The 24,500-nt window shown below is 43.6% G+C and overlaps 1 protein-coding gene across 1 annotated transcript in view; it reads right to left on the reverse strand.

Annotated features, from left to right (window-relative positions):
- The window catches only part of mfr (ferlin family C2 domain-containing myoferlin misfire), a 340,374-nt gene that overhangs the window by 61,173 nt on the left and 254,701 nt on the right, over positions 1–24,500 (reverse strand). Inside the window, exons 18-28 of the mRNA XM_075873366.1 lie at positions 22,976–23,144; positions 21,440–21,560; positions 20,799–20,899; positions 18,958–19,045; positions 17,859–17,975; positions 15,759–15,911; positions 10,769–10,943; positions 8,580–8,704; positions 7,431–7,565; positions 6,864–7,016; positions 6,140–6,277 (exon numbers count right to left, since the gene is read on the reverse strand). Coding sequence (XP_075729481.1) covers positions 6,140–6,277; positions 6,864–7,016; positions 7,431–7,565; positions 8,580–8,704; positions 10,769–10,943; positions 15,759–15,911; positions 17,859–17,975; positions 18,958–19,045; positions 20,799–20,899; positions 21,440–21,560; positions 22,976–23,144 — 1,475 coding nt within the window. The remainder of the gene's footprint in view (positions 1–6,139; positions 6,278–6,863; positions 7,017–7,430; positions 7,566–8,579; positions 8,705–10,768; positions 10,944–15,758; positions 15,912–17,858; positions 17,976–18,957; positions 19,046–20,798; positions 20,900–21,439; positions 21,561–22,975; positions 23,145–24,500) is intronic.

Here is a 24,500-nt window from a genome sequence, read left to right on the forward strand (position 1 = left end):
GCTGCCACGGAATACTTAGCTTGGAGATGGCGGGGCGCAGCAGCTCGAGCAAAGTGTCGAATTTACGTGGCGGCATTCGCAAGAAGCTAAACAGCGTCAAAGTAAAGAGAAAATAAATTGTGCACTATCTTTTCCCCGTATTCAGAAACGTTTTTAGGGGCGAAGCTCCTTATGGCGGCACTCGTTCGTCCCTCGTAGCCGTTGTAGTATGCACTAGGTATAACTGACCTCCAAGGTGGTGCCGGTGAGAGATTTCTTTTGTGCGTTGTTGAAAAATGAGAAATAATGTTCAATGTACACGCCAGTGGCTGTTATTGGGGAATGAGAGACAGGAACATTCGGCTTTTAGTTAACGCGCACGCTGCGATCCCCATTAGCAGCCATTGGCATGTATATTGAGCACTATCTGACAAGAAAGGATTGCTACGTTATACTCGCTGGGTGTAACCTCTTAGTTTTAGAAAGGTTTAGCGAGCGTTGAGCCGCAGTGCCATGAATACAATGAACAAGTATATACCATGAATTAACTCGAGGTGGTCAAAAAGATTGCCCGCAGCTTCCCTCGGGGGAACACTGAGGAGGATGCGGAGCATATAATTGGTTAACGGGGTGTTAAAGTGCGACTTACTTGGGTCGATGGCTAAATTGGTTAACGTGGTTGTGAAATGAGGTGTTAAATTGCGACTTACTTGGGTCGATGGCTAAATTGGTTAACGTGGTTGTAGGAGGGGGTGTTAAATGAGTGAACACGTACACACGTATGCGAAAGGGTGGCGCTGGTCGAAGGGACGTCGATCATTGTGTTTGTGGATTCGTTGGCATTCATTTCACCGCGACCTTGGACGTCGACGCGCCGTACAAACCAACCGACGAGCGGCAACTGAGCGAGCGAGCGCCGACCTTGAGTATATATACAGCGCGACGGCGCATGCACTGTCAGCTGTTGAATGTTCTCGAAGCGCGACGGCGCATGCGCGTCCACTGGAGAATCAGGAGAATTGTGGAATGTTCTCGAAGGGGAGAAGCGCGTGTGGCACAGATGGTGGGTGACGGTGCATGCGCGCGTCAGCTGCCGATGTTCTCGAAGCGTGACGGCGCATGCGCGCTACATTATACACCTAGCGAATGTTCGTGAAGAGGAGAAGCGGACGCGGTGTGTAGAGGAGGAAGGGTGCACAGATGGTGGAGGAGTGAAGCGCGCGCGGTGTGTAGAGGAGGAAGGGATGCACAGATGGTGGAAGGAGGAGGAGGAAGCTTGCGGACGGCGCCGCACTACAAGCCTCGAGTATTAGATGCTCCGCATCTAAAATGGGAAGTAGATACGAAGCGCAAGCCGTAAGAAAGTAAAAGCCGAATTCTCCTGTCTCTCATTTCCTATTAGCAGCCATTGGCATGTACATTGAGCACTATCTGACTGAAAAAGTTTGCTACGTCATACTCGCTGGGCGTAACCTCCTTGGTTTTCGAAAGGTTTAGCGAGCGTTCGGCCGCAGTGCCATGAATACAGTGAACTAGTATATACCATGAACTCGAGGTGGTTAAAGGTGGGAAGTGGACCCGAAGCGCAAGCCGTAAGAAAGTGTGCGTGTGCCACCTCTCGTTTAGTCCTTGGAATGCCCACTGAATGGCGGTGCTTCTATATGGGGAATATATGATAAAAAGATGCGAGATGGTGGGACTTGGAGTGTTGAATAGATGGACGAATGGACACACAGACAGATGCATGGATGGACGCATGAACGGACGCGGGGGCGGATGCATGAACGAACGCAAGGACGGGCGCACGAACAGACGCATGGACGGTCACACAGACGGACGCATGGACGGACGGAAGCAAGAACGAATGGACGGATGAATGCTTCGCCTCACTCTCCATTATTCACTCCGTGGATATGCTGCCAATTTTTTTTTCTTGAACTTGACTTGTCACCGCCTTAAATGCAGCGCGTTTGGAACGCGTTTGTTCTGCATTCTAGGCTGCGGCAAGTCAAGGTAAAGGGGTCGTGATACGGTCGCTTTACAATGACATTGCGGCACCATCGGCAGCCACATGCGCTAGCTGTATCATCAGCCCGAGTGGACCTGCATAGACACTCAGATGCCTATCGAGGAACACGAAGCTCTATGGCATATTGGGCACGCGCAAGAGGCGCTCATCGGCGTCTGCCATACGCGAACGCGATCCGCGTCCCTCAAGGACGCTGCCTAATATGACGTCACAGCTCACGTGAGCACCGATTGCGTATAACAAATACGCTGATGAGTGTCTCAGTCGCACGCACTCGCAAGTACCGAAGAGTTCCGCGTTCCTCGATATGCAAAGCATTGCTTATGATGACGTCACCTAGTTAGTGCGTGTGAATGCCGGTGACTTCGCATTGTCGCTTTAGAGCTACCTTTTCACGACTCCTTTAAATTCAAGGACTGTTTCTGAACGCGTACGACTCTCGGAAATACACCTCGTTTTCTCAGCGCAGCTCGGGAGGCAGGCGGCTTGTCTGGCCGGCCAACTCCCGCGATCGAAATGACGTTCACACCCACTACCGGCGTTTTTTTTTCTTTGGAGGCATCTGTGATGCCAGCGCTGACACCATGACAATGTCTTGTTCTTCGCTTGAATCGAACTTGATGCTGTTGGGAACGCTGTGCGAGAACGGACCAAAACAACAAATGCGGTACGCTCAGTTCTCTCCGCTCACTCAGCTGGCGGCGATCAGCTGATCGGCGCCGGTCTCCAGAGTTCTCGCTGATAACGAGATCAGGACGCGACTCTCCGGTTTTACGATTTCCAATCGCTCGCATGCAGCCTCTGCCGGTGTGAACATCAGTTGCTTTTTGGTCGCCAGTAGCGAATGGTCACGCGACCGCTGCTAGTCGTCGGTAATCACCAGCCTTGAGAGTTTGTACCTTCAGCTCTAGCATTAACACCGCAAGTACACCAATTTACAGAACCTCCAATTTGCCTCCCGTTTCGAATGGTAGATAGTTGCTGTATTATGGTCAAGGTTTGCATAAAATTTCGAAAAACGTTTGCAAACCTCATCTCGCTGCCGAACGAAAGTTTCTTTAAATTTTAAAACACTTCGAAAAAGTTGTATTAAACTCAATATCATATGTGCGGTTTGACGTCCCGAAACCACCTTATGATTACGAGAGACGCCGTAGTGGAGGTCTGCGGAAATTTCGACCACCTGGGGTTATTTAACGTGCACCCAAATCGGAGCACACGGGCCTACAACATTTCCGCCTTCATCGGAAATGCAGCCGCCGCAGCCGGGACTCTATCCCGCGACCTGCGGGTCAGCAGCCGAGTGTCTTGGCTACCATAGCACTGCGGTGGCACAGTGTATTGAACTCGAGCTGTGCTTACATATGACACCTTATAAATAGTACTGGGGGTAGTGGAGTGAATATTAGCGAATTAGTGCCCACAAAAGTCGCTTGTGCAGGACTTACAGCAGGTGACGGCTCACCAACCACGACAGGAGGCCCCTGTATAAATCTGGTCCCCGTTTACTCTGCGAGCTGGACATGTTTACGGCACAAGCTTGCACGATACACCAGTTTCTCCTCCACCACCTTTTAGATGCGAAGCAGCTTATGCTCGAGTGCAATCTGGTGAGCGTGGCCACCATTACTGCGCGTGCGCAACAGCCGTCCCAAGCACTGCCAGAACACTGGCCTGTATTGGGCCCGAGGACATACCTTGGTGCCACGTACGCGATGACGTCCCTTATAGTTCCGGATTGACTTTGTCTGATAGAACACCACATTTCCTGCGGTTTTGCAGTTGACACCACACCGTGCGTGCTTCTTTTTTTTTTTTTGAAGCTGAGTGGTGTAAGAAGCAGTAAGAGTACGGGCAAGCAAACTACGAAGCCGTGTCCCTGGTGGCAATCTCGTGCCTAGCTTGCATCGTAAAATCGCGACTAAAAACCGGTGCAGCCGTGGGGGAAGACGCAAGTGGTGTCGCAATAGCAAATATGCCGTATTCCACACCTACGTATTCTATCTGTGACGTCAAAACGATCGCAGCGCTGGCCTCTCTCTAGTGGAGGCCCTCGCGGTCATTAAGGAGCCGGGTAAGACGTTGCGGCCACTTCCTGAGAACTCTCTCACAAATCACGTGACGGCGTCGGGGAACGAGATACTTGAGATGCGCAATGAACCAACGCGTTGTACCCTAGTCGGTACGGGGTGGCATTCGGCCCTGTGAAGATGGCTGTGTAAGAAGAAGCTGTGGCATTTACCCCTTGCACTCGATGGCGTCAGGAACGAGATCTGCAGACCCACGGGCTCCCACGGGGCATGGCGATCAAACCACATGGCATGCTCCAATAAGAGTTCAGGACAAGTAGTAGCAACAGAAACTATAGTGAATTCGTGGTGAACATGGCCCGTGATGAACGAAACTTGGGCCCATGCGCTACTTTGCGTGCTACTCACGATTCACACTAGCGGTAAATGGTGTAATGTTTCTTCTCTTTCGCTTACCTGTCATCTTTTCTAGCCTTGAGTATATACTTCTGCTGGCTTACTCCCCCCCCCCCCCGCTCTCGTCATAAAGAAGGGCTGCATTGTGGACAGGCACATTTGGTGTTTGAATGCTGCTCAGTATTATTCTACAGCACAGGCGTCTAGATTCTCGACTAACCCTGAGACAACTCCCGATTGTGGAGTTGTCTCAGGGTTAGTCTCAGTGAATGCCTCACTGAATGCCACACGCTGTGGGCGAGACAATTCTTATAAGAAAATGGTGAGCGTCATGCCTTTGAAAAGCAAGAACGCCGAAAGCTTAGCAATGGCACAGAAAGGGTGCTCCAGCTGCTCTGGCATGGCACCTGGAGAGCGGTGAAGCATGCAAGGCACAGCAGTGTTTCCCAAAGCAAGATCTGAAAGCTAAAGCTACCATCACAACTTTCCCGCTCCGATGCGACACTGTTATGCCGCCTTTGGTTGGGTGTGTCATTTACAAAGGTGTACTCCTTTCACATTGGTATGGCAGACACTCCTACATGCGACTACTGCGGAGCTGAAGAGACCATCGAACACGTCCTGTGCAGCTGCGCTTGCTACGACACACAGCGATGCCAGCTCCGGATGGTTTTGAATCAACTTGACCCCGGACCTTTTTGTGTGCAGAAGATACTAGGACCTTGGGCATCTGCCTCAGTTGCGCAGAAAGCAACTAAAGCACTGCTACTTTACCTAAAGTCAACAAACCTGAGTGACCGCCTGAAGACTGTGTGTGCTCCCCGAGTGTGCTCGTGATTGTGTGTACCTTCTCATCTCTCTGCAACCTCTTTTCTCCCCTTTATCCCTTCCCCAGTGCAGGGTAGCAAACCGGATGTGCGTCTGGTTAACCTCCCTGCCTTTCCTTGCATCTTTATCTTTCTCTCTCTCTCTAGAGTTTTACTCGTCATCGGTCCATTAATGCATCATTACTTTGCAGATATGTATCAAAAAGTGGTGTTTCAAGTAGAATAATTTACTGTAGACATGCACATTTGTGTCTCTGGTTTTAGATAGTGAACTTTACTGCCTTGGTAAATTTCGTCGGGGATTGACATCGCTACTGAGCCAAACGTAATGTTTTAGGCAGTAACGACGAGCGTGACTCCTATTATGCATGGTATAGACTGCTGGAGAGTGGTCCCAATTTACCCAATTTTTTGTGACAGATACCTGTTCATGATGGACCGCCACGACGACATGGCACGCCGACAATACAATAACATGACACGCGAATAAGCCGAGACCCTGAGGTTCTACGCCCCTATCAATCGGAATCGATTACTCGGCCGTTGGATTTAGAATGATGCTAGTAAATCTAAATTAGCGAGCAGTTAGCATAGGGCAATATTTACGAGCGACTGCCTACGAGCGTGGCTGCTATTTGAGTAATTGTAGTAATTCGCTTCGGTCAAAATTTATTGTCACCGTCATATTAACCCTTCACCTGAATATCGTGGAAGTGGCCCACAAGGCCATTGTCTTCGATACGAAGATCACGACCTTGTTCTGTTTTCGAACATATGTGCCGATCCAGCGCTGTCAGGTTTGGAATCGAGTACAAAGGTCTACATATGCGTTTTAATACGTTATAAGCTTACTTAACGTACGCTTATGGACCACGTACCTCTATTCTGTATGTGGACAAAGTCGGGCGTATTCCTTTCGGCACAGGGTAGACAGGACCCCGTTCGACGGATCGGAACACATTCTCTTTTGGCATCGGAAGTTCAGGCATGTCACACTTCTCTTCTTGAGGCGAGAACTGTAAAGAATAACGAACGAACGATGCCTTGAATGTTTCGATTTGCAAAAAAAACAAAAAAAGAAAGAAGGTGGCAGGGTTTTCAGGGTGGCCTAGTGGTTAAGATAGAGATGTCGGCTTTGTAATGAGCATTTTCTTGGGGTGTTTGGCATAAAAATCATACACTCATTTGGCCAATACCGAGAGGGAAAACTGAATATCCATCTGCAGTACATGCAGTACCAATATGGGAGAAACAGATACTTTATTCCGATCCTAAGTGCGATCGAATGCAAGAAATGGAGCTGCCAGGATGATGTACGCCTCATGAAGCATTGTGGCCTAGGCTTTAGAAATACAAAATAGCCTTCATGTTGACATGAGATAGGAGATAATATGAGGAAAACTTTGAGCTCAATTATCAGAACATGCTAGAAAGAAAGCGTCACTCCTGCGTCAGTGACTTAAGTGACTTAAATCGGTACTTAAGTGCTGGGGTCTGAGTTTTAAAACAGCAGATGAACGAGCCAATCTACGGGTATTCACTCTAAAAGGCAGCCCAAGCTCGTGATGTGAAACAGGCTTCCTCTTATCACACAGTACATACCCTGAGCAGCTCGAAAGTGGCGAGCAGTTCTCCCGCAGGCTCGGTTCCTCGGTAGAGGTCGTGCCACTCGAGCGATGGCGGCTGGCAGTTGACGTCGTCTTCGAACTTCACGTGAGGTCTGGCTATCGTCCTACCGATGAATTCAGACTTTCCCTGCGACCATTGCAGGCGGAACGTAAAGCGAATGCAGTGAATGAGCATGATTATCGATTGACTCTTTGAAGTTTGGCAGCTTGGGATAGCTGGTATGGCATGACGATAGTTATAGCGCGAAAACAAAACGATGACACAGAGACAAGAAGGACACGAGCGCTCCTCTATATATTTTGTACTCTGCGCGATAAACTCAGTTGGAAGTTAGCGCTTGTGTCTTTCGTGTCCTTCTTGTCTCTGTGTCGTCGTTTTGATTTCGCGCTAGAACTATCGTCATGATTCTTTGAGCCACAGCAAAGTTTGGCGATGTTTTTTTTTTTTTAAAGCTGACATCTCGTGACCATGACATGCGAAATCTAAATAAGTAGCTCTATGACAGAGGTTTTATATGGCCAACTTTGGTGAGTGACTGACCACTTTGTCCTGGTCGAAGATCTCGATGACAACGACGGGAGGGTCCTCCTTAATGTCCTCTTTTCTGCCGTACACGGTGACACTGGGAAAGAGCAGCATCTCGTCCCACGTGGGGCTCAGTGTCTCGTCGATCACCTGTTGGAAGAAGACATGGCGTTTATTACAAATACCAGCGTTGTCAACAGCACCCGAGCCTTGTCTGGCACAAGGATCGGATGTCATCCAACATCCTTTGGAATAATTATTGACTTCTCATTAAACCTCCTTTAAAATTGATTGAACATACTTTAGGATGTTTAATGAGAAGCATCCTATACAATTGTACGGTCGGCTTGAGCAGTTGAGAGACAACTGAATGCGAGAGAACAGTTTTACGACAATTTGTGAAATCAGTTTGTCGAACTTCGCACTTCATATTATTAGCGCGTTTTAAAACAGGCCTCAAGTCAATATTTAAGGCTGCTGTAATATTAACCTTCGTATTTTCTATGTTTGTCCATAGGATATAGGCGCATTTAGTTTCAATACCAGCTTTAAATATTAGAGCAACCTCTTTCTTGACACGCACTTGGAGAATGACGGTCGATCAGCAGCTTTGGCCAATTTTACTGTAAATAGACGCGTTGGGTATTCAGAAAATTCGCGGTTGAAGTCGTGAACATAAACAGCGAGGTATGTGCAGAAAACACAAAGAGATACTCACATCCTTTTTTTTGTTTTGAGAGAAAAAAAAACGTGCGCTACTATGCAACAAATTAAGTAGTCTGCTGTACACTGTTGTGTATAATTAGTATAATTGAAATATTATGGATGCACTAGCATATATGCAGCTTCATATCTTACAATTATTGGGCATCGTTTTTATCTTCACCATCTGGATGCTCCCCAAACGCCAGCCGCAATGCAAAGGCCAACCGTAATAATGGTTCACGTGAAAAAGTCGAAAAAGAAATTTCATTTTGTGTTTTCGTTGCACCCCTGCAAGTGATTGAGTCGCTTTCTATTTTATGCACAGTGGCAGTTATTGAGATCATGCTTTGGTGTTAACCACTCAACCATTAATGTCAGGAGAGTGGAGATGCCGGTGGTTGCCGAATAAAAACAACAAAAGAAAAAATAGTGAAATATTGAGTGGAAAAGGGAACTCACCATGGTGGTCTGACTCTGGTCCCCGAATACCACTCTCGCAAAAGGATCGGAGAGGCCGGAAGAGTCCGATCCGATGAGAGACCGTGCCTGATACATGTGCGCCCGCAGCTCGAAGGTAGACTTTTCTGTGACGAGGAGAAATTGGAAACGAAAATTTCACAAAACAAGTAGTCGTTGCGCGCTTATCGCATTTACACCGCTGCTTCTTTATCGGGAATTTCGTCGTCGTCGAGACGTTAGCAAACCTTGACGGCATGTCACTATCATATTCACTTCTGCAGTCGATAACGCAGCACACGCAGTACACATAGAAAATGATACACGGTAGATACGTGAATTTGACTCGCACATCAAACCTTTTTCGTTGGCCGAGGTGTTACGCCCAAAGGCATCAAATGTTTAACGTCGCGAAACAATCAAAACACTTCATTGGGCCGTTCAAAGAGCTGACGTTTAGATCAATGCTTGCACGATTAACTAGTGCATGTGTATTGTACCTTGGGACACCAGAAATTAGTAAATTATTTTGCAGCAATAACTGGTGGATAATGATTCATTAAGGAAACACAAAAGTGTCTTTTATTACTTTATATCTGTAGTGTTTAGCCCACATAAGCGTGAAGCCATCACTGGAAATTGATGAAAACGCCTCTATTTAGTGTCATTTCAGCAAAGTAACAATTTCATAACGCTTTCAGCATTGTTGTCGATATATACTCTGGGAGACGTTTTATCTACACCTATTACTTGCGGCCTATTTATGATCTAAACCACAAGTTTCTGCATGTTCACTGTTCCAAATTCACTGCTCGGATTGTCAGTTAGGCTTGAAGGGGTGATAGTTAGACACATCTGAACTATGGCGCTCAAGTTTAAATACTCATCTTTGTCGTACTTGTTAAGAATGCGCGCTGCCCTTCAAATACACTCAAGGCTCCCGTTGAAATATCTCTAGAGGCATTTGGAAGAGCGCCCACTACGCAAGTAATTGGACGCTTATCGAACAATGAAAACTTGCTGGAAAAACAAACCATTTAGGACACCCTGTACGTTCTTTAGGCCCTGCTGTTCTTGGTATGTATAGCTTTGTGCATGCGCTATCTTACTTTCTTTATCGAGGCATATCCCACTTGGACCACCAAAAACCGCTGGTGCGTAAAGAGTCAGTGCAATCAAGGGGTCACTGAACACCGCCGCAAAGTGTGCAGAAACCAATTGCAGAGTGAGAGTTTTCCCGTATTCCAAGCATGCTAAATAGAGATAAGAGCTGTTATTTTCTGCAGCACTGTAATATCTATGGGGGCCCTTGTGGTTGATTCGAAAGGGCAAATGGACATGTACCCATGATTTTCGCAAAGCCGTCCATGACTGTTAACTCCTCGTGGGTCTGTTGTATACAGCTTGACTGTGCAAGTTCGTGCCAACAGCAACACTACAAATTGAGGAGGTATTCATAAGAAGCGCATACATATGGTTTTACCAGGCAACAACAGCTGGTTACATAAAACGTTTTCTTGCATGCCGCACTCTTTCTACTCTCCTTAATCTTACACCCCCAATGAACTATGTAAAACAAACATAGTCACCATCTGTTGGCCCAATATTGTGCAACCGTATTTGTTTAGGGTCTATACTAATCGATATTACTCAGTTGGCATTGCACAAGTACGCTGCTAAGATGGACTTCGTGCATTCGATATCAAATTTATGATTTTGCAATACTTACTAAACATACAAAATGTGCGCGCGTTATATAGCATAATTAGGTAAAAATTATTTCTGCGCTTTCAATTTAGGCGTCTTTCATATTTCATACCGTTTTTGAGTTGGAGAAGCTTAGTATGTGGGCTGGAATTTTTTATCATGAAGCTTTTAAGGCAAAGAATGATTTTCTCTAAACTTCTAATGTATGGCTTAATATATTGCTTCGAAAATATAAGATTGAATGAACCGGTAATAAAAATATATAAGAAGATATGGCAAAACGAAGTAGTATTTTGTAAATGAAAGGAGGTCTTGGGAATTAAGTCGTGTCGTATTTGACGAAATTTCACGATCCTGTATAGTAAAATTTTGTACAATTTTCCCACGCCGTAAAAACAACTTTCACCCCTGCTGCATCGAAATACTCACAACGGGACACAAAGTGTTTTCGGGTGGTGTTCAACGAAGAAGCGGCAGCCACTGACCCGTGTAATGAAGTTGCGATGGTGGTCCCCTGTCAATGTCGTCGACGTCCTTTACGTAGCCCTCGGGCAATCCCTTGAGTACGCAGTGCTTGTGCTTGGTGGTGCCCAGCCACAGATGCATGCGCAGCTTGGCTTGAACCATCCAGCGAGCGCTCTGGCTGACTTTCTTGCCAGGCTGAAAGCAGGCAGTGCGGCAGCGGCGAAGAAAACACGCGACTCAGCTACTCTTGCCTAAGTGCTAGACGGAGAATCTAGTAGGCAAATGAATTTATCAATGTTCACATTGATCAATTCAATCCCTACGCGGAACAACAAACGTGGGTTTGTTGTTCCGCGTGGGGATGACGTTGCTGTGCAGGAAAGATTACCCTAACTCATGTGCAACACGAGAAGAAAGTGGCCTTGTGAAGTCATAATTAAAGGGGTTCGGTAATGTATTTCAACTATTGTACGAGAGGCGGTCACACGTTGGAAATGAAGGGCGAAAAAAAATTGCCCGCAGCTTCCCTCGGGGGAACACTGAGGAGGATGCGGAGCATATAATTGGTTAACGGGGTGTTAAAGTGCGACTTACTTGGGTCGATGGCTAAATTGGTTAACGTGGTTGTGAAATGGGGTGTTAAATTGCGACTTACTTGGGTCGATGGCTAAATTGGTTAACGTGGTTGTAGGAGGGGGTGTTAAATGAGTGAACACGTACACACGTATGTGAAAGGGCGGCGCTGGTCGAAGGGACGTCGATCATTGTGTTTGTGGATTCGTTGGAATTCATTTCACCGCGACCTTGGACGTCGACGCGCCGTACAAACCAACCGACGAGCGGCAACTGAGCGAGCGAGCGCCGACCTTGAGTATATATACAGCTCGACGGCGCATGCACTGTCAGCTGTTGAATGTTCTCGAAGCGCGACGCCACATGCGCGTCCACTGGAGAATCAGGAGAATTGTAGATGTCGAACGCGGTGTGTAGAGGAGGAAGGGTGCACAGATGGTGGAGGAGTGAAGCGCGCGCGGTGTGTAGAGGAGGAAGGGATGCACAGATGGTGGAAGAGTGGGCGACGGCGCGACGGCGCATGCGCGCGCGTCAGCTGTCGAATGTTTGAGAAGCGGTGCGGACGGCGCGGACGGCGCGGACGGCGCACTACAAGGCGCGAGTATAAGATGCTTCCGCATCTAAAACTGATCCATCTATGCACGTCCAAATCATTTGTAGGTAGAGGTGAGTTTCAAGCGTATTATCCCGAGAAAGTTTTGCAGAGTCCGAAACAAAGGGTAGTGTAAAATCAGCAAGACGTGAACACAGTGCTTGTCTGTATTGCGTTCATTCAGTCTCGTCTTCTGTGTCTACGCCACCTACTCCCATGGTGTAATGCTGAATAACCCCAGCTCTCACATTACTCAACAGTGTATGATTAAGGTATATTCTAAGTTTAACCAATTGAGCCCGTTATATTCACTGTTAGGAGTAAACAGAGCGAATAACGTGAATTATAATAAAAGTGGACAACACGAGCCTTGTTGTTCTCGTGCCTCTTTACTTGAATTGCGGTGTTTGTTTCTACATAAGGGCAAGTATTATTTCGGCTAACTCGAGGAATCACTTGGTATGTATACCCATTACATTGTGTGATATTGCATGTGAAAACCACGCGTCGAAATTTAGTCCTACGACCCCACTTCTCAGATATTAGACGAAGTAGGGACGTGAAACTGTTTACTTGCAAGACATTGAAGAAATGTCATTATAGCTGGTACACCTCATTGAGTGTTGAAATGAGGAACTTTAGGATGAGGGAGTTATACTGAGAGTAAGTCTTCTTTCGGACCGGCACTTTTTCATGATGTTAAAACCACAGACGGTAGTAGTTTTGTTAATGAAGTGGCAGTGCACGGAGGAAAGGCCTCACTGCTTTTTGTTGGCTTCTGTATTTTCTCGTTAGATGCAATTGGTTTTCTAGCCTCTGTTTGACAATAATCTTTGAGCACTTGTACTCCAGACCAACTGCTTTCAAAGCAATTTTCCCGCAAGTCAGAAAGCGCTCTGTGATTTGAACACACGAACATTAAACAAAAAAAAAATTCTTTCTGACTATTTATACCACATATGACAGCCGCAGCACACGAAGCTATAAGCAGGAAGCTTTTAGTTGGCTCGCGATACGCTAGGTAGCAGCAAGGCTAAAGCAATTGCACAAACTTTGAAGAATGGGGGCCGCGTATATAAAAGTGATAACTTGAGCTCGTAGCTGATTGACTCGGAGTTTTATAGCAAGTGTTCTTTTATTTCTGTGACTTTGACATGCACAAGTAATATCTACACACAAGAAATGTTATAATACAGCTGTGAAGACAGGAAACTAAAATATGAGAAGAAATAAAAAAGGCATTCATGTGCTCATGCAAGACTCTTGAACCTCAAAAAAAATTCTCTATCTCTTTTCCAGAGAGTCAACTTTCATTGCTCAAAGTTTATGTATTTTTTTCGAAATTGGAAGAAAAGCACACGCATATCAACACATAAAAGATATAACTACCTAGCCTCATCGTACTTAACCTAACTAGAGCCCTGCCGCGGTGGTCTAGTGGCTAAGGTACTCGGCTGCTGACCCGCAGGTCGTGGGTTCGAATCCCGGCTGCGGCGGCTGCATTTACGATGGAGGCGGAAATGTCGTAGGCCCGTGTGCTCAGATTTGGGTGCACGTTAAAGAACCCCAGGTGGTCAAAATTTCCCAAGCCCTCCACTACGGCGTCTCTCATAGTCATATGGTGGTTTTGGGACGTTAAATCCCACATATCAATCAATTAACCTAACTAGAATCAAGCTTCTAAATAGCGACACTGTTTACATCAATATTACACATTGATAACTCGTTATTATTGAAACGTAGTACCGCATTACTCATCCTAAGTATCTGCTGATGTTGCATAATGACACTTCTAAATTACACTGCAGAACAGAAAGCACAGACATATTTGCATGGAAATAACTTAAAACTGCTGTAGACCTTGTCAAAGACAGCCCTGTTTTGGAAACAAAATCTCCGATATTTAACATTCTAAACTGACTAAAACGGTGACAATTTTCTGCCTTGTTTTTTGTTTCACATTTTTGGTTAGCTTGTTACGATCATTTTTCGCACGTGGGATTTGCGTACGTCTTAGAACTACGAATCGTGGGTGTCCAGAACAGCTTGTCACTTTCTTGACTTGCGCTTCATCCATTGTGCATGGACCATCCAAATGCCTTAGTAACAACTTGATGACTTCCGCAGAGTGCAACAGTGCATTATTGGCGGTACGAATGAACGGGCTAAGTGAGAAGAGGAAGAGAATACGAAAGCAATAACAATGGAGGGATTTTTTTTTCATATCTATGTGCAGGTTGTCTTCTACAAGTGCTGGGTCAAGCAAGAGCCGAAGTATGCAGAGTGCATAGTATAGGTTCACTGTAAAAGCGTGCGGATGCCGGATAAGCTAGGTGAATGCTCATACCTTGAAATAGCTATAATCGTCGCCGATGCCTTTGTCCTAAACGAAAAGATTGGTTTTAGAGAGAATTAGAACAAGGTAAATGAGACTCTAATACACACGTTAGCTCCTTCCAGTTATATACCAGATGAAATAATAAGTAATTTATAATGCAAACAATTCAATATGCAAACTAATCTGAAGTTTAGGAAGCGTTTATCGATTGGTAGAAAAAACGTACTGAACGATAATGAACCAAACAATACGTCCAGTGGTGTAATATAGGGCACACAGGCCTTCACATACAGTTATAATCAGGACTTAATATATGCTAGCCTGACTGATCAATACTGAAGTATACCATTTAGCTTGGTTACTTGCCTAGTGCAACCGCTAGCTAATCTAACACTAGGTATTAGTTATGTATTATTGGTTATGGTCTATAGTTATGGTATTTTTATGGTCTGTGGTATTGTGTTGGTTATAGTATCTAGCTGATAGCCAATGTTGGCTGCTTTTGGCAGTATGCTCTGATAACGTACTGGCCAAGTCACAACAATGCAATAAATGCATGCAGGTTGCTACTTCTCTGTATAAATTTATACAATGCTCCGGGCATTATGAGCCTTTTCTTTAACAATGTGCCTAAAACTTATTTCGCGGTGTTTCTCACTGAAATGGATGTGCCTTCCATTTCAGGATTTCTTACTGATATGGAAGTTCCTTCCGCACGAAATGAAAAGTTGCATATAATTGCTTTTAGTACATTACATGGCTGGTTGCGGAACCCAGTTTTATTTTCTTAAATTTAAATGTTTGCAAGTGTTTTCGACTCATAGCGTGATAACGGTGGAAGGAGATAACTGGTGCAATTACCAATATTCACAATATCCAAGTTTTCCCACTTTTTTTGCACTGAACAAATGTTTGTACAGTGATAACCTTGCCTCTTGCGAAATCCATGATAAAAATTTTGGTATCCTTATCTTACATTTTTGTTCCATTCACGATTCTATTGAGATCGAATTGAACCACATATATATATATATATATATATATATATATATATATATATATATATATATATATATATATATATATATATATATATATATATATAGCTTACGGGACAGTAATTGCAAATACATATGAAAAGGTAGTGAAAACAACCATTAGGATATAAAAAAAACATTTACTAGACTTTGCACCACCTTCGAGATAATTTCGTATGCCAAATAAATGGTACAAACACTTTAAATTGTAGAGCTAGCATTAGGCAACAACTGCAGGACAGAAAATACTGGGCTAATGAAAGATCACGAAGAGTACTGATCCTGCGTTTCTGATTACACACCTTTCTAGAGTTCTATTTCGAATAATTAACGATAATTACGCAACACTCACAATCTACGTTACGTCGTGCAAAAGGGGTTAACGTAGTTTGTTTGGTTGCTTGAAACGTTCATTCGCGACAAATACATGTTGTAATCAAATAATGAAAAAGAAAATTCTGCGTCCTTACCTTGAGGAAAAGCGTCTGCACTTTGCCGCAAAACTTTCCGGTCTCTTCATCTATGATGGAGTAGATAAGATCCCTTGCAGGTATGCGGTGGTAGGCGACGCGCTTGCCACCGCTTATCATCCACACAAAAACGTCGGGCAGCGAATGTTGAGGCTGCATGCGACGTAATGATGAAATCAGAGGTGAGAAGACGTTAAAACTATTTTTGTGACAACCACTTGCTTCGAAAAGCAAGGTCGGTTTCAAGTATACACAATTTTTTGTTCAGTGCCCTGTCTGCCCGCCCATTCAGTGTTCTCACTCGCCCTGTTCGACTCCCGGTGTATTTTTATACATTGTCCCTCTATTTAGGGAGCAGAGTAGGTTCAATTACTTCCCAAGTACCAATCCTTGTATTATGTCTAACAAAGCGAAAATGGGCCCTTAAATTTCCACTTGTTTGTTAAACACTCGTGACGGTACTTTAAAGCGTAAAACGCACAAAATACGCAAATATGAACTGAACAAGTCTTGCAGTTTGTGTGTTTTGTGTATTTTGGGGTTTTTACACTCGCAAGTACTTCCATGGATCAGTAAAAAGACGTTCAACTTTTTGTTCTTTTAAAAAACTCTTAGCCAAAAAAAAAGATTTCTCGTATCTGCACACGGGTGGAGGAGAGAATCAGGGGTAATTGCCCCTCAAATCATCTAGCGGGAGGCAGATGGGGAGGGGGTCAGTTTCCTATATCTTTACTGAGTCGCACGTCTCCCGCTATTCTTTATTTTGTTATAGACTGGAAGGCTTTTGACTACAAGCTTTTCAGACTTATCATGTAGCACTCGTAGAGTCTTCTGTCTGCCTCTCTGTCCGTCTCTTTTGTAGCGCTGCTCCCCCCCCCCTCCCCCAAAACATTTGATCATGCAGCACTCCAAGAATAGTTTGCTCCCCACATTCACTCTAGAAATTCCAGAATAAAGGCAGGCCTTTGCGAAAACACACCATTGCTTCATTTGAATTTTTGCATCTATTTCAGAGATTTCGTACTCGAACAGTTTAAAAAAAAAGGGGGGGGGGAATGTGGCAACGCTTGGTGGCCCCCTAATTCAGAACCCTATGCCTTTATGGTTCCTGTAATTAAGCTAAGTCACTCCATCAAAGAGCTAGCTGTTCCGATGGAGGCGGAAATGTTGTAGGCCTGTGTGCTCAGATTTGGGTGCACGTTAAAAAAACCCCAGGCGGTCGAAATTTCCGGAGCCTTCCACTACGGCGTACTTGATAATCATATGATGGCTTTGGGACGTTAAACCCCACATATCAATCAATCAATCAATCAAAGTGCTAGCTGTGTCATGAGTCTTCCCATGTTGGTTCGATTTCTATTACCTTATAGGCATAGCGCGCCATGACTAGCATGCCTGTAGTGTATCAGAAGTGGTATTTTTATTTATTTCTTCGGCTTTTTTGACAACGATTGTTAAAATTTCTATCTTTCAGTAAGAATGATCACATTTGACTTTTCTTTTGCACTTATAACACGAAAAGGTATCACTAACCGTCTTACCAATAATGCTACCATTAATGTTACCATCTATGGATGCTGATCGGTGAGATCTTTTTGTTTGGATTCATGACGTTGATAATACGCTAACCATAGTGGTTCAAGCCGTTATCGTTGTCCTATGAGGATGATAATGACTGTCACAATGATCTTGTGCTAACGATGCACTCGAACCTTCTCCACCAATCTGTGCCTCCTCATAAGTCATCGTACAGACGAAGTAACTGAAGCTCGAGCAGCTTAAGTCGGTGTTTGTTTTGCTCGAGCGTGATGTACGCTTACCTGGTGTCTCACTCACTTTTTTCTGCCTTCACAACCTAAGGCTTTTTCATTCTCTTGTGTAGGATGCAAAAATAAACTTTTGGTTCGGCTTTACATCCACGTATTTCTTACTGCTTATTCTGTTTTTTTTTCTTCGCTAGGATGCTCCTTTTCTGTCCGAAATACAACACTAAATAGGTTCTGTTGTGTTCAACATCTGCCGCTTTAAAAATAATCATCCGAAGCAACGGGAAGATGAGCACGTGAGGAATATAGTAAGAAGGTAAACTTGGAAACTTACGTCGTCGACGAGGTCACTCATCTTCTGCAGGAGAGTGTAGGTACTTCTCAGTTTCTCCTTGAATGAATTTTTCGTCACGAGTGCTTTCATAGTGCGTGCCATACTCCGAACATGGTCCTGTGTGTGACAGTGTGACACGGGTTGATGTTTTTATCTCAAATAAATTTGGCAACAATTAGTTATAAAATTGAAATTCTCAGTAGGCTTTTGTAGTAAAAACAGTGCTCCTCCCTTCAAGAGCGTTTAGTCATCGAATTCGTACAAAACGGAGCTTTTTTTATTTTGAACTATCTTTCACAATAATTTGTTACGTAGTTATACGGCTCAATTGCTTTGAATATAGTTATAATAATGTTAGTCCATTCAAAAATGTTGGTTTTTAAAGTTCGTGCGAAACGGAGTCAGTTTTTTTATTTGAAGTTCTTTTGAGAATATTTACATCATAAGACAGCTCAGTGTGATTTTGCAGGTGTGGTAATTCCCCCTTCTTACTTCTCCATGAATGTTGAATCATAAGGCTTGCAGAAAACCGAGCAAGTCTTTCTTGTATGATGTTTCCTCCACACTAGCTGGAAGGTTCAGTTGGTGTTTGTAGGTGTATTATCATACCATTCAGCAAAAGCGATTGGTAATACAGTTCGTACAAAACAGAGTCTACTTTTCATTTCTGAAATATATTTGATATTCATTAGATAGTATCTAAGGTGTAGTACCTTTTGAAATGTTTATGTGCATTGGTCAAACTCAAATTCATTAACACCAAATAGTTTACCGAAGCAAACTATCACCGCTTCTCTCAAAATATGGCATTTAGAAGAGTGATGTCATCAGGATTGAATGAGGCATCTGATAATAATACCGACAACAGGAAACAATCAGCTACCCGGTCGAATTTTTTAAACTTCTTTTGTCTCTTTTAGGCTGTTAGAATTTTTATGTTAAGATCTGTACAAAAAGGTTCTTCTAGTGAATGTGACACGTACTCTCTTGAATGTTCTTTAAACATCTTCTCTCCATAATCAGTAATTCATCAATTCGGGCCTACTTCCTCGCCACGAGCGCACTCGAAAGAAGCATAAAGTCTAGAGCTGCGACGTACCATTTCCCGTTGACAGTGCCTGAGACGTTCTTTGTCGAGCTTTGTTTTTCCGGTGGGACCTTGGCTCTTCGCCTGGTTCAAGTAACGCCTTGAAGACAAAAAAAAAACGCAATACGTCAATGCGTTATCACTAATGAGGTGACCGGATCCTTTACGAAGTTCTAGCATCTTGAAAGCTACTATCACATAAGCTCACTTTTGTACCCGACTTGTGCCGAGGCAACACTGATGAGAACAGTTAGTCCTGTTTTTATTATATCTATGTATTACAAAGATAAACAAGCCCTTGCAATACCCCTTTTTTGTGTATTCATATGTACTGAGCGGAACAAACTGGCGATTTGGAAGTAAGTCGCACTCAGTGGAATAAACTCGCGAGGTACTGCTATCATATAAGTTTTGTACCACACACGGGAGGAGGCAACATTGATGAAAACAGTTATGTTATTAATACAGCTGTGTCTAAAATAAAAATGAACAAGCCCTTGCGATTCCCTCTTCTTTCGTTCATTCATATGTGGTGAGCGGAACAAACTGGCGACATGGAAGTAAGTCGCACTCAGTGGAATTAACTCGCAGGATGACCCCACTTTGTAAACTAAACTTTCCGGAGAGTTCCACTGAGCGGGACGTAGCTTCAACAGTGAAATGGAGGCCATTATATTGAAGACAACATTTTATTCAGAGTATCTCTAAAAAATTATGGCAAATAAGTAAGACCGACGAACTTTTATCATGCTGTGAGCAAAGTTCCTACATATATGTTTATATTCATAGCTACGTTGACAAGGATAACAGAAAAGGCATATCTTGGGAACGTATTCTATATACTGAGAATTTGAAACAAAAAATTACCCGACACATCTGTTGTACATCCGAAAGATCAGAGCCTCAAGAGTCCTGGGAAGCATTGTTATAATGAGTAGTCGATATCCAGTGTGCCAGGATAAGACTGACCTGTTTGTTTGCAACCACTGTAATCACTCAAACATTTTTTATTACTTTTCTTATCTTCTTTATATCTCTTCCCTCCTCCCGAATATGTAGGCAGCCCTGTCACGGTAGGCTAGCGGCTAAGGCACTCGGCTGCCGAACGGCAGGTCGTGGGATTGAATCCCGGCTGTGGCAGCTGCATTTTCGGTGGAGGCTTGGATGCTGTAGGCCCATGAGCTCAGATTGGGGTGCACAATAAAGAATCCCAGGAGGTCGAGAATTCCGGGACCCTCCACTACGGCCTCCTTAATAATCATATGTTGGTTTTCGAACGCTAAACCCCACATCAAAACGTAGGCAGCTGATGTGCACCTCTAGGTGAAAGTTGTAAGCCTGCTGTCTTTCTCTTTCTTTTGTGTCATTGTGTATGCAAATCAAATAATAATAATAATAATAATAATAATAATAATAATAATAATAATAATAATAATAATAATAATAATAATAATAATATTAATAATAATAACGCCAGTATAGAACCGCGAAAATTTATGTACGATGCAGAAGGTTCCTGTAAGTTTCTACTATGTAAGTGGGCTCAATGTGTGGACTTATCTTTTTAACCTTCTAGTGAAAGACACACTATTGCGAAAAACTTTGGTGATAGGGCGTTTTAGGTTGACTTCCATCTTTTTTTTCATTTTGTGGCTGCTAACGTGCTTACCTGTGCTCCCAATGTTGAGACAATAGATTAGCAATTAAGAGACATCATACGTTCATACCACTTTCTTCTGTATCAGGCACTTCAAAGAAACAAAAATGGTACTAGTCGGTGTATTATTACCGGCGATAGTCATGACAATAAAGAATGTGGCGCAGTTGACTGAATCTCGCATCGCTGCACTTACTCGGCTCCGGTGTAGAGTTCTTCGAGCACGCCTCTCAAACGACGGTCGGTGTGAGATTTTTCGAGGCGTATCATCTCTTGAATGTCCGCAAGGCCAGCTTCCTAAAAAGATACGAAAAAGAAGTTTGCCAGTTCGAATACGAAAAATTCAAGATCGAGCGAAATATTCGTTTAGCGAACGAAACATTTAGAGCTAAAATGTTACGATGTATACCTACTAGCGTTATGCAAGATGAAAACAACGTGTCTTTCCAGTCTTTTGCGAATTACTTTAGGTCACGAAAGAAAATTCATTCAAGGATGTACTCGAGGATTCTATCAGCTTTTGTTTCTGTTTAACGTGGCTTTTTTTTACTCTCGTAGAAATTACTTGTAGTTATCGAGTTCTTGTCTTCACTGGACATTCTGTAGTTTATTTATTTACTTATTCATTTATTTATATATTTATTTATTTATTCATTTATTTATTTATTTATACTGTCAACGTGATTTGCAAGCAAAAGGCTGGAATGGGTTGCACAAAAGTGGCAAAACAAACTAACTGTGAATACACTTCGAGAAAAAAAATACCCAAGACTCTGCTTCAAATGCATACTGTTCGTTTTCCATAAATTAGTTTTTTTACGCTATTTTCCATCTTACCAGCTTCTCCTTCACCCTGAGGATCATGTTGGAGTTGTAGAGGCGCCTCCGGTAGTCTTGCCATGTACTCTTCACCCAAAGACAGGGCTTGTTGTCTCCATATGGTAGGTGATAGTAACACCTGCGAACAAAAGAGTGCAAAACGCGGAATAATCAGACCCGTGACCTTTACAGGCGCGCGTATTTCATTTGATCTACAGTGGTGGCGAGTTTTATTTTCATTAACTTTAAATTCATTCGCCTTTCGTCATGTAATTACTACAAATAATGCAATCTATACTTACAATGCTTCAGCATCTGCTAAGCCCATTCAATTGTGTGTAAAGAAACGATGGCCCCTCAACCTATACCCTGTCTTTCATTCGTTTGTAGTAAAGCAGTGGTTATGGAAAATGGTGTTGCACTGTTGAGGTACATATATACATTGTTTTCCTTCTATATACATTTACATGTTCCTTTATATACACATGTTCAGTACATATGCACTTACATATACTTATTAGCACTGGCGTAAATATCGATCTTCTGTATATATCTCTAAACTTCAGAAAATACAAAAAAAAACGAGAGCATAATTGTTTTCTGGCGTTTACGTTTTTCCGGTATAATTCGTGACTACAGCCGTTTGTTCGCGTGACATCAAAAGTAAATAAGCTCAATTGGTCCTTATAAGAGGGATATCAGTGAACCACCCGTCCTCCTTGTGTATACTTTCTTGTGTCGGTGTCTTTATTTTTCGCATCACTGAAATGAATGCCAGAGGTATATCAGTCATTAATTGTCTCCTACACTTATTAGCAGTGCAGTCGCAAGCTCGCTCTGCCCTCTTTCGCATGACTATTGTTGGTGCTCCACTGATATCACTTTTTTGTCACAAGTCTACAATTACGTAACAATATGGACGTGACTAAAAATTACGTAAAAACGCGTAACCAGTCGCGTGGTTATGTTCAAGTAACATCACGTTACGACTCACTCATCAGGCTACTAAAAATTACTTAAGATTCAGTTACGTCGCTAAAATCAGGCAAAATTGCGTAATAGCTGGTAACGTGACACGTTTCCGCCTAAAAGCACGTAAAAGCTAGTGATGTCACTATAATCACAACATCACGTAAGAGGTAGTCACGTGATATGCCTAACGAAGTCTAGCCATACTTAGTCGTACTACTAGTAAAAGCTTAGGATCTCTGCCAAAATCTTGGCATTACTATAGCTAAACTAAGCTTGTTAGAACACTAACTCCACTGGAGGTTTTGACCCGACGCCATTGGTGCAAGCTATGCATTTTTGACTGCGCAAGAGCATTTAATAGATTGTAGTTGAAAAGCATAGAGCTCCCACAGGCTCAACTCTTTGCGCTTTCTTATCCTCTCTCTGTTATATAAAGAAATATGTAGCGAAGAGAAGATGGTGCCAGTAGACAAGGTAGCGAAGATGAGAAAGACACCACTCTGCCGTATCCAAGTCGGAGTGTTTTAGGGGTCATTCTTGCGTATACTATGTGATGCAGTCGCGCGTGCACGCATCGGTCACCTGTCCGAAGTGACGGGCTTGACCGGTTGGCTGGTGGAGTGTGAGATGACCGGGTCCACGACCACGGACTCTAGCAGTGCTGTCCTCTCGTCGCTGCCACTTCCGCTGGCTGACTCGAGTGAGTCATCCTTCCACTTGCTCGCGCCGTCCAGGGTGTTGCCTGAGTTACCTGAAACGTGAGCAGGAAAAAACGGGAGTTCACACTGCTTTTGAACTACGCCTGCTCCTGGACCGCATACAATTTTTATCTATTTGAGCTCACGTTCTTTGACCGGCGTGTTCGTAGGCGTGAGCACTCAGATAAGTACAGCACATTCACGCGTTTTGGGCTTGTACATTTGGTGGCATTGAACTCAACTTACTACATTTTTCGCTGCTACTAGCGTAGCCTTGTCTTGATTGAGGCTGACAGTGTGTATTTATGCTACTGCTAGGTAATTCAGCCTTGGTTGTGTTATGTAATGTTTTCTTTCCAACAACATTAGGCATATACACGTGTCATTGTTGGCTACGTTTCAACTGTTTTGCATGTAAAGCTGCTATTGGGGCTAGTTCGTATGAAAGTGTGGCGTTTTCACGCTGGCCAGGAACTGATTGAAGTGACGACAGAAAAAAAAAAACGCTCAAAGGTTGATGTGCATAGTAAAAATTGTTTATTTTTGTGTCACACACTTTCGTATGCATGACCCAAAAAAGAAGACAGCGAATTCAAACAAACAGCGAATGACTAAAAAAAAGCACATGTTGCACATAAGTGAACACGTCGCCATCCACGAAAGACATCTGCAAAGCATTGTATGTAAGTTATCATAGATGCCTTTAGAAACTCAATACATTTTTGAGATAGGATGTTGAACGGTGAACTATCGCCACCCTTACTTGTAAGAACAAAAAAAAGGTCTCGGTAATTTCCCTTTCTGTTGGCTCAGGTGCCTCCTGAACACTTTTGTACCCAAAAATATGGCATATATTTGCACGCAGCGCAGTGCGTGGCTAAGTTACTAGGATGTGGTAACAATAAACAAACGTAGGTATTTTCTTTAAGCCATGCCGTAAGACACTCGCCCGTCTGACCAATGTATCCTTTGTCGCAAAATAGTCCGAAGGAGTATACTCAAGGCCATCTGTGCAGTGCGCAAACTCGTTCTGATGATTGACACTCCAAACATTCTCCTTCCCTTCACATTCAGGTACGGTAACTTTTTCGCAAGATTTTAACGCTAACCTTGTGTCATTAACGTTTTGGATCCATGCTATCTGGTACTATATCACATTCAAACACAGGTAAAGCACACAAGAACACGTGGAGTGAAAGGCGTTCTATACGCATTCTTTTAGCTGTCTATAAAAATGTATTCGCCAACGTTGTTCGGCAAACAAACTCAAAAAGGCTAATAGACGCAATGTTCTGAACTGCATACTTTACCGCGCTTGATAAGTAATGCCCGGAAGGGGCAACTAGTCATTAGTAGCGAGGGGGCGGACGCGATAAAAACGTAGCATTTGTACTGTTTCACTTACACGC

The sequence above is a fragment of the Rhipicephalus microplus genome, chromosome 9 (genome assembly GCF_043290135.1).
Source record: "Rhipicephalus microplus isolate Deutch F79 chromosome 9, USDA_Rmic, whole genome shotgun sequence".
In the NCBI taxonomy this organism is placed as follows: Eukaryota; Metazoa; Arthropoda; class Arachnida; order Ixodida; family Ixodidae; genus Rhipicephalus; species Rhipicephalus microplus.